The sequence below is a fragment of the Varroa jacobsoni genome, unplaced genomic scaffold (assembly GCF_002532875.2).
Source record: "Varroa jacobsoni isolate VJ856 unplaced genomic scaffold, vjacob_1.0 scaffold_352, whole genome shotgun sequence".
NCBI classification, from domain to species: domain Eukaryota; kingdom Metazoa; phylum Arthropoda; class Arachnida; order Mesostigmata; family Varroidae; genus Varroa; species Varroa jacobsoni.
In genome coordinates, this window is record NW_019213254.1 from 43,058 (window position 1) to 54,350 (window position 11,293).

General features: G+C 42.0%; 1 protein-coding gene across 1 annotated transcript in view; it reads right to left on the reverse strand.

Moving 5' to 3' along the window:
* Nucleotides 1–8,141, reverse strand: part of LOC111259615 (protein turtle) — a 30,883-nt gene extending 22,742 nt beyond the window's left edge. Inside the window, exons 1-3 of the mRNA XM_086967970.1 lie at nucleotides 7,961–8,141; nucleotides 498–833; nucleotides 71–181 (exon numbers count right to left, since the gene is read on the reverse strand). Coding sequence (XP_086824096.1) covers nucleotides 71–181; nucleotides 498–833; nucleotides 7,961–8,141 — 628 coding nt within the window. The remainder of the gene's footprint in view (nucleotides 1–70; nucleotides 182–497; nucleotides 834–7,960) is intronic.
* Nucleotides 8,142–11,293: the final 3,152 nt, after the last annotated feature.

Genomic DNA, 11,293 nt, shown 5'->3' on the forward strand with positions numbered 1-11,293 from the left:
TCGTTGACATTGTAAAATGTGTTTAGCGAGTAGGTTTTGGCTTATGTCTTGGTTGCATATAAGGACTTACCGTGTTCTGCTTGACAGGTAAGTTTAAGGGGTTCGCCTTCGTTGTACGGGCCGACCAGGCCACGTAGCCGTTTGCTGTCACCGTCGACGATAATCGGCTCACCCGGAGGAACTGCAAATGACGAACGAGGACTCCCTATAGACCTTTCTCAAATATGTGTAAAATGCTATACAGAGGTTCCATACTTATAGCTTTGCTGTAACAGATCATCAAGATACTGTCAATCTGTCATTACGCTGGTAGACATGCTTTGTTACTGTTCATTCCGATAACAGTCAATGAGAAACGTGTGCTCAGGGAGGCCCTCCATACACAACCTGGTACCTACATTGGATTATCGTCCATCGTTAGTTATACTGTTACAACGATTGCACTTGTATTCATGCGAATTATGACGCACGCTAAGCTCGGAAAATATTTATCTTACCGATAACGCGAAGGTTGATGACAGTATTAATAGAACGAGCTTTCTTAAAGTCAACCCGACACCGATACTCTCCAGCGTCCTCTTCCTTAACAGGATCGAGTTGAAGGAATGCAGGGCGATTGGCCATATTGAAATAGGCTCGACTGCCAAGTTCAGACAAGGCGGCTTGTTTCGCCCTATCGAGATTGGCTTTCCGTGCGTCAAGCGTGAAAATAGGCGCAGGCGTCTCGTCCTTATACCATAGAACTAACACGACCTCATCGTCTTTCGCAGGTGGCTCGATGTTGCATGGAAGCGCCACCTTACCGCGAACCACGGCCGTATAAATGATCGACGCTGAAATAAGCAAGAGCAGCTGTATGTTAAATAAATTGTCAGTACCTCTATACACAATCGTTGCCTATCGTAGTTCGACGAACATGGTTTGAAATACAATGCGTCAAATAAGCTAGAAATAAGTGCGCTTCTATGAGAAAAACTTATTTTTCAACAATATTTCCTTCCTTAAAAGCTAGCGCACCATAGGAGCGGTTACCAGAAATCTTGAACATATCGTCACTTTAAAATTAACGATTTGATATCCTATTCGAAATAGGATTTTAAGTGGTTTAGATGACTAAAACCTACTACAGTCTACATGTAATTGGATAAATGTAACACCCGAACATGTTCAGTGCAGTGATCTGAACTATTGCCTTCTCACGGTACTCAATGAATGTACATGGATACACTATCAACTTGATACTCAACGTAACATGGCTTTTATGAGAAAATAGACAGAGTACATTCTATTCCTTCAGACATTGGTACGGTGCAAGATTAACTTAAAACATTGAATTACGTATGAGCGTAAAATATGTTTCCTTGCATTTAGTGATATTCATTTGAGGCCACTATAGCCCAGGTCTAATACCCTAATAGTGCTTCTCTCTGCAGAAAAAAAGCAGCCTTTAATACTCCAGTAGTATCTTCTAATTAGTCTAGTTGCATTTCGACCATGGTCGCTGCACAGCCCCCATACGATCACTAGGAGCATTGTGGCCGTGGGAGTCCCGGCTTTTAATCTTGGGGAGTTAAAGTTACACGAAACATTCGTGTAGACTTTGCAAACGTATCTTTCGGAAACCACATTGAAGAAATACAATTTACAAGTATCCCATAGTTCTAAAGTAAATTGTATTATAAGCCTGGCAATTGTTGACGGTTGTTTGCTAAAACTCAGCCTGCCTAGCTTGTTGAACTAAAGTAAACACAGTATACCTCAAAGAACCTGCTTAACTTATATAGTTATAATAATTTCTACCATTTAGTTAACAACCCACTTAATTATGGCTGAATAGCTTGCAGTACGCTGCACACCTATTTCATGCCTACATAATAGAAGCGTCCTATATGTTACTTCATTCAGGTTATAATGTTCATATTTCGATTACTCCACTGCAGCCTTCTTTCACGTGATGGTCATCTAGAAAGCGCGAGTTACTCGCCTAACATGGAACTCGAGTCAATGAACTGCGGTATTGGGAAAATGTTTTTTATTCCGATACTATTCTAAATTTATACGCTAGTTATAATACCAAGCCCTGTCGGGAAAGCATGCTGGATAGCAGTATCACCATTACTGTCATTAGTATGACTAGAAACGAAAGATACTTGTTCTAACGACTTCATCTTGTCTACTGACTCACTGATTAACAAAAATGCGGAAGTGCTAGAATCAATGGCTATAATACATTGTATGTTCGTACTTGTAGTAGCCCTGCTTCAGACTCCGTGATCCGGCTTATGGAGAAACGTTGATTTAGGTAAATCTAAAAAATCTTCTTTTTCTTGATTCGTATTTTTCTCGTTTCTTTCCTCAAAGTCTGCGAATTCGGCCAGCTTGCCGTAACCCTTTCAGTAGTTGCAGTAGCGGTATCTGCAATAGTACAAATTGTGGAAGCTGTAAGTAATACCCGTAGCATAGAAGGCTATGATCATCATGATCAGTCTCGATCACCGAAAGGTGGAAGACAATGAAGATACAGCAGTTGCAGTAGCAGCAAGCTCTTCTCTACAATCATCTCGATTGGACCACTTGTCGCAACTAGCAATTGTTAAGACCTTTGCCCCCCTACTTTAGCTGCCATCCGCACTTTGTTCCCTTTACAATCTGAAATCTGCCCGCCGGCGTGATGAAATCTCAATGGTAGTATGGTTGCTATTGTAGTGATGTAGGAATCGTAACGACCTGATACAAGCGGCTGCCTCTGTTTGGACAGTTATAGAGGAAACTCCTGTCGTAAACGAACACAGACGCGTACTATGACACTTAAAAAAAAAGGAGAGAGAGAAAGAGAATGAACACTACCCTCTTGGTCTCATCCTCCGTCGATGCTCATATTGTCCTGTTTCATCTTTTATCTTTTCACTCCGTCCTTCTAGACGGACGGAGATAGGGATGAAGTTGAGGGGAAAACTGCACAAGCGGGGGGAAAGCCAAAGAAGGTTTAGGGATACAGCTTGGCGAGGCTCGGAAAATGGCAAAGAAAGCATTGAAACGGTTCAAGATGGCCCTGTTCTGTTCTCCTCCGTTACTGGTGGTGCTTATCGTACGATGCGGTTGCTTGTTCTCCTCACACATATACAAGTATATACGACGCATGACAAGATTGAAACTTCATGATTTTTTCTTTTTCGGTTCAATGCATTCGCATCGGGGAGGAAAGCTTTTCAATACTAAGGCATATATCTACCAATGCACCGACACGTACACGCTACAAACAGACGGATGGACACATGCGCCCACGCATGCACACACACACATACATACGTAGGCTACAAGGATAGACGGGTGGAGGTACAGCACGGCAGCACATCTGCGCGCTACAGCACGTACAATAGGATGACACACGTAGCACCCGCCGTCATCGTACTGATACGATCAACAATGAATGGAACGGCAAAAATAAGTCAATGTATAAATTGTCTTTAGTGATGACTATAGCTGAATTTGCCGTCACCAATGTACGGCTATAATTCTCCAAATGGGTGACAGCCTAGAGCCTACTTCTTGTTATACCTCAATTCCCTATCCTTCTGACCCTCCTTCCCTAGAAAGGTTTAATCTTTCCAGTTTTTTCCTTAATGGTAGGCCTTTGCTCGTAGCATAGTGCAGTTAAACTTTGAGAAATAACCTGTATAAAATGAATAGAATAAAATTAATTCTCACTTCACGAGCTGAGGTTCGATTCAGTTCGGCTATAGCCGATAGACGAAAATTATAGAAATCAATTTCAGTTTCAAGCCCGTTTTATTGTAACCTGTATTACATCGTGGCATTTCAGCCTAGTCATTATCGGGTTGAAGTAGCCTTTGTTGAAATAGAGACGCATTAATAAGCTCGACATGTGTGCCTTGTATTCCAACTATAATAATGTTTTATTTAGCGGGATTTGTATATCTAACATTGTATTCAAAGGGTTCCTCATAAAACTCTATCCAGTATAGTTATGTGCGTACGTGTAAACGGGAGTATTTTACATGGTCAATAGTATAACGTATCTTCAGATAAAAATATATCTTGATATCACAATCGGTGGAGACGTGTTTAGAAGCTTAGCAGACGATAGCAGTGGAGGAATTTGTCAGCAAATCCATACAGTAGCGTCAGCGTGGTTAGTGAGTGCCTACATTCACGAAGAAGTCCGAGGATTCCAGTAGGAAATGGATAGACGGACCAATATTATGGGTAGGACAGACATCTGCATGTTCCGTAGGGAAAGAAGGGGATTTCGAATAAAATCAATTCTAATTACCACTCGCTTTAGGCTCGTTTACAAAGCATTTGAGCATCAAAATTGATGTTGTAGCTTTTGCGTAACCGCTGCCGTTTAAAGTTTACCATGGGCACAGTGTACCTGCACAAGGCATTTCGGCCTATTGAATTTTTTAAGAATGGATACGTTTTATTTAAAATTACGAAAGTGATTTGATTTACTTTTTTTTTTTTTTTTTTTTTACATAAACTATGTCTTTTTAGTTGTATTCCTTAATTTATCCCTTAGACACATAGATATCTAAGTATATCTCTGCTGTTTTAATCTCAGAGCATATATACACTGAACACATGTATATATATTCAGACATCCGGGCAATAATTCGATAATCGACTAACGTACAAAAAATGTGTGCGTAAAGAACTTGACGAACACATTTGAGGATACGGAATATTGTGCCTTGTTTGTTTCACAGGATGTAAGATTGGCTTGGTCCAATAAATACATCTTGCAAAAAATATGCACACCCATGGCTCCACTATGCACCATATATATTTATTATGATGGTGTTAGTGTTTAATATATCGTTTAACGTTGAGATCAGTACTAATAATTAAATGGAGCCTCACAACGGCTTTTTTCAGAGGCATGTTTACTTTTGTGTCCTTGCACTTATCGGCTCTTTCAGCGTATTATCACGTGGGAATTAGTAGGACTATGTCTGCCCCTAATAGGAGAACGTATTAATCCGTCATGTTTTACGCTGGCTAGGCGAAACGTCTGACGGGATAGACATCTACACAACCATGCTGTTTTTTGTTCGGATTCATCCACCAAGTACCCGTCTTTGTTTGATCACTGCCCCTAGTCGAAATACACGCTCGGGCACACACCACTGACATTTCTAAAAGCTACTAAATAACGGCTTCAAAGAGCGTAAGCGTGGCTACATCGAGTAACACTTATAGCAACATAAACAATGCCAGCAAAGATCAAACCATTAGAAGAGCATTGATAACTACACCAAAATATGTGCAACGGTAACATCAAATAGCAACATTATCTGCAACAAGGGAAACAGTTCCCCATTTATCTGTACTCTTCCTCACGGTCAGCGAGCGCCGGATAGCACAGATGAGATAGCAGAAGAGTTTTTTTTCCGAGCCCTCTATATGTGTGTTTGTGGCGAGACAAAATCCTGCCCTATAATCTAATTTTGCGCATCCTATCAGGTCAACCAAATCAGTTTAATTACTTTCTATATGATTCATTCACAGTTTTCCTTTGCCAAAGACATACTGCGTTACAATTAGGCATTTACGTACGTACAAAATACAGACATAGATAGGGAAATATATGTGCATATATCTTCTCTTGGTCACGCGCTATTCCGCCGTATCGGTGCTGGCGCCTCTCTGTCTCTACATGTACATGTATTAAGCACAAATAGGAAAGCCAGTTGCGACACCTTGGATAGTCGAGGCAGCAGCCAGATATCGTTCATTTCTGTTCTACTCGCATTAACTTTAAAATATCACTCACAGTTACTGTAATAATAATAATAATAGTACCGTTAATGGTTCCTTGTCGCTCCTACCCTCTTCTCTACTTTTTCATGGATCCTAAGCTCGTCCTTAGCTCGATAGCGGGTATATTAACGTTACGATGCTAACGACCCGTAGTAAAGATCTCTAAGGTCGACTGAGATACTACAGCCACCGCGTGTATGTGTCCTAACTCCACCTAGTTTGGGTATCTAAGAGCAACAGCGACAACAGCGGCCGCGGCATTTCCAGTACCCGGTTAATAGGCAGTGGTAATATATAATGCAACATTGGATAGTAGACAGGGAACGGCACGAAGCGATGGATGGCTAGATAGATGGGACAATAACTTGAATGGACGAGAACACCGATGCACTTTTTCGGAGATCGCCACCGCTATTCATACTCATCTGCGTATTATACACTGCCGGTGAAATATCGGACAGAACACTGATATGGTGTACTTAAGGATATAGATCGAATGATTACGCAACAAAACACTACATCAGAATGATATTAGGCGAGGCTATCGTTGACAGTTAAGGATTAGTAGTACTATACTCTATGGGTAGTGAAAATAGACCACGCACCAGTAAAATGAAATAAATTAACGGCTAGACAAACACGTGTAGGCACGTTAGACGTACTATTTCAATGGTAATACACAACGCTGTCGTGCATTACATTTGAGAACTAACGTTATGTCTACTTAAATAGCTAATGAGACAACTGCATTCGTTCCTAGAGTCACAAACAGATGAGTAAATAATTCGGACGTATCGAAGTGTCGTCTACGTCATACACTACAGCCTCGCTGTTTCTCATTCCGTCGCGTTGTTCCTATTCATTGAATAGGACCAATGAAAGCTAATTCTATCATTACACTTTTTAGCCTGAGTAGTGCGATATTCAGCTCCGATTCTACGTGACTGCAATATCTAACCTCCCAGAATATCTGTACAGCAACATAACGTTCAGGACTCGCCTATGTCCATTTACTCATACAAAATATTTACCCATCAATAATTGATCAGGCTATAATGCTCACTGCTTCAGAGGGCAGTATTTCCTTTGTCCTTTTTTTGCTACTCTCTTCAAACATTCACACATACGTACTACCTGTTACCTCGTCGTCTGGTAATAGCTATCGCGTCACGTGAGCAGCAACAGTATCGAATACGACGGCTGGACTAATAACAGTAAAAAAAAAAGAAAAAAAGCAGTACTAGCAGCAGCACGCGTGAGTGAAACTATAAACGATACGGGAGATCGGTCCCATATACATGCCCTGTAGATAACGATAAAATAAACCTCTCTGAAATTATGATACAGAAGTTTAGGTGTCTGCGGTGATCCAAAGCTTGCGTAAGCCATAGTTGAATCAAACGTTGATTTGTGGACCCACTGCGTCTGTCGCTGTTAGCGTTTATTGCTGCCAACTTCATGTTTCTGACGTTCGAGTGGATTTTCGACAATCAATGAATTATTTACATAATAGACTGAAAAAAACTTCATGGAAATTTTATTACTCGGCACCATTCGAACAACAGTAACAGCAGCGATGCTTCCGTTCTCCTCAGTGTGGTCTTCGCTTTTTTCGAATTTCACGCCCTATCAGGAATGAACAAAAGTCAAGGAGAGACAAAGCGAAGTCACAGCTTGCACACACAGCCTCACACGTCGTACCTCACAAGTTACAGATAGGGTCCCTGAACAGATCCTCGTTGCTGGTTATATGACTGAAAGGTGTTTGAAGGTTGCTGACCGCATGATACGCAATGCCTTGAATTATGCAACTGAGCTCCGCTATAATCAGCATCTGTATTATGAGCGTACCATCTATCTAAAAGCGTCTTCGCGCTGATCATTGTGAATGTGGTTGCTAGAAATACGGGCAAAGCGCTAAAAGCTAACTCAACTGCATTCGTAGGCAGCGCAGGTATCCACGATCTTGTCTGCACTAAGTTGTTGTATTTCCGCAAAGAGGAATCGAAGTTTACTTGCGCTTTACTTATTTCACGTTCGGCAGCAACTAACGCTTCACTGTGCTTAAGCGCCTCATTCATAGTATTCTTCAGGTTATGCTTGAAATCAGAACAGCTGTCGGCAGTATACCCTGTATAGTTTTTTGCCGCTTCGTCCAGTACATCATTGAAATTACCCATCTCCTCATTGAAACTTTTATGGTTTTTGGCAGTCGAGAGTCCCCCCCGCATTGTTCGTTGATGATTATCCGGATAGTTTCGATATTTCGCCGTAACGTCGGGCCCAGAGAAAAGACCTTGAATGCCGCGGATAAACTCCTGTGAGATTCCGTCTCGTGCGTTGTACCCCGCTGGCATATATGCTATCTTCGACAGTTTTGTTGCTTGTGGACCTTTACGGTCCTTACTTATTATTAACGAATTTTTCTTACCTCAAGTCGAATCTTATTCATTCAGCATTACGCGATCCAGCCAACTACCTGCCAATTTATCTACCCTTCCGCTGAACGCCTACAGATTAATGTCGTTTAAGCTTCAACGAAGCCTAAGTGTAAAATTTCGTTGTTTGTGTTTTTACAGTTGATATTTACGGTGGGCCGCAGCCAAACAACATACCTCTTAAAATAATCAGTAATCGCGTCGTACAAGTAAGATAAAAAAAAAATCAGTCATTCAGGAATACAATGTGCATTTAAGGTACAATATATGTTCAGTATTGTGACTATACATTGTTGTTAACATTGTTAACACGCTCTACACTGCGTGTTGACTGGCAGTCGCACAACGTTTGGCTTTGAAAGCCAGTTCTACTTTTTGTCCTTTGTATTACCTATCCTACCTCAAGCTTGTGAAACATGCCGTAAGTAAGTTATATTATATGAGAGCGATTTGTAGGATGGGTAAACAAGTCCCATAGATGTCTGCCGAAGCGCGACTCTTAACAACGCCGATTCCTCGATGCAGGTTCAACGAATATTCGAGCATTTCGGTGTCCCTTACGCGTTAAAAAAATTAACAGCTAAATTTCATGCAGGTTACGACGATTTTCTGTCAAAGGAATAGATTGCTTATTAAATAAGGTTCGATAATTACACCAAGCCTGACGTCCATAAATGATCGCTAGTCGGGGCAATTATCGACAAGCGAGGCTCATGGACCACGAGGAAACGTAAGTAAAACTATTCGAACGTCAGTCAGGGCAATTATCGACAAACGAGGCTCATGGACTTCGAGGATGGACTTCGCGGAAACGCACAACTACTCGAGCGACAAGCCACTTTCTTGGCTATTTCTGTTGATACTACGCAATAGAAACATAATTTTGAAACATAATTTTTCGGAGTTATTCATATTTCGCATGTACTTCAAATGTAACTATACTCGATGTCCTATTTTTGATCCTACCGATAAATCATGCACAATCATACACATCTACTAAAGGAAGAGCCAACAGTAAGTTCAGTAAAATTTTTTTCAGGTTTGCCTGCAATTTTCCATGTGAATGTATCTGGCTTTTAGCAGAGTTACGGAGTAGGAGGCAACCATTAACGGGATACAAAGCTTAGTTTGCACAGTTTCTGCAGATAAAAGCGTCGACCATCAGTCTGGACGTTCGGAGCGCTACTAATATTAGCTGTCTTGTTAGTCAGATGCTGGGTAGTTCCTGGTGTTACCAGTATAGCGGTTGACCCCACGATGGTTGTCGATCAGAAGGCGATTGAAAGCCTTGTTCATGCGTCGATTGACCACATGAGCAAAGCAGGCCACATGATTGTTGGTAGCTGTACGGCCGTCGGTTACACCACTGCGAATGGAGTCGCGAGCCATTAAAGTTACAGCCAGTATCTAAGGCGTGAGCACCCAGTGTATCCTTAAAAAATTGCTCCGTGAAGGCCAGAAGCATAGCAGCGCCCGCAGCCTGCTTCGCCAATGTTATAGGCGCGTTCCAAGACAAGGGATTAACTCCCATGGACTCCCCAGCCGAGAAAGGTGTACCGCCTGGGGAAACCATGGTAGGCGCGGCGCGCGCCTCGTCTACCTTTGCCGCAGCTGTTTTCTGAAATGCATTCTGCATCGAACGGCGCAGATCCAGCTTGTCCCGCAACTCCAGCCGTAGTTGTGAGTCGAAATCTCGCCTTGCATATTCGTAACCTCTCTGGGCGCTTTTTAACGATATTTGTGCATCCTCTAGCGAATTGTAGGCGGCATCTAGCTCCGCACGAGCTCTCCGGATCTCGTCTGCCGACATCTGCGTGGGTCCTAAAGCTTTCTAAAGTTTGCGTGGCGGCTTGCTATGCCTTTGTGATGCGGAATCCTAATGAATATCGTATTTTCTATTGTCTTACAGAGAATTATACTGCTCTCATGATTTAAACACGTTCGCTTCTCGTTTGTCTCGTTGGTACGATGGGAAACGCACCTTGAGTGTTTCGTTTTCCGAACTCAACGAATCACGACCACTGATATTACAGCTTTTGTTGACAACTCCTTTCCCAATGGGCGGCTTTGATAATATTCAAAGGTTAAGCTCGTTCGCTTACAAGTTTTTTTTTTTTGTTTTTTTCGTTGTTTGAACTCTAAGAGAGTAGATATTGTAAGGCCCGACGACCAATATAGTCAACAGAACGAAACTAGTCAAACGAATTTCAATGCTATATTTGATACACTCGAAGCACTTCGTAGCCCATATAGGCAGAGCTTTTTGTTTTTTTTCGTTCAGTGCGTAATAGCGACGACACGCGTGATAATAATCGAGTACAATGTACACTCGTGTATTTTATAAACATTCGGTTAAAGCTCATTCGCACCTACAAAATATTAGACACAACGTTCAACGCGTTGCGAGATACGGGGAACACGGTGAACAAGACAGGTAAGAAATAGCCGTCACCTGGGCGTGATACGTGGGCAACTACACACAATCAAGTGTTCCAACTGGCAAAATAAGCCGATAATGTAATATATCATAGTGGATTACGACAAAAACGCTGCAGTGGTATTAGTTCGTATCGGCTACAATAGTGGTTAATTGTACTCGAAAGACAGTGTGCTATTGCCGCCTAACTCGATACAGGAGGCAAAACTTCGTTAACCGACGTTTTCTAACCGACGTGATAAACGCTGACATTCAATTCAAGACTGCACAGACACTTTCGGCAACAGTGGTAAATTTCTACAATCGGAATGGGTAATTTCTACAACAAACAACGCACATTATTCACTGGTGTAAGGTCTGCGTTATCGTTGCGGGTCATTTCCACGATTTCCGGGCGCAAGGGACATGTCTCGTATAAAATTCGAAGCTATCATCTCCATTTTCAACGTGTTGTCTTCAGATCTTTTCCCCGGTCAAAAAATCGCAAACAAATGCGGATTTGCCTTTCTTTAATATGTGGGTAAGTAGCCAAAACAGGTGTTCGGCTGCTCGTCCGACAACCCCGTCTTGCCTGAAATGTTCAGTACTGCTCCGCGTCCTATCCCGATCTGCTTTGCCCGACGTCTTTACATCT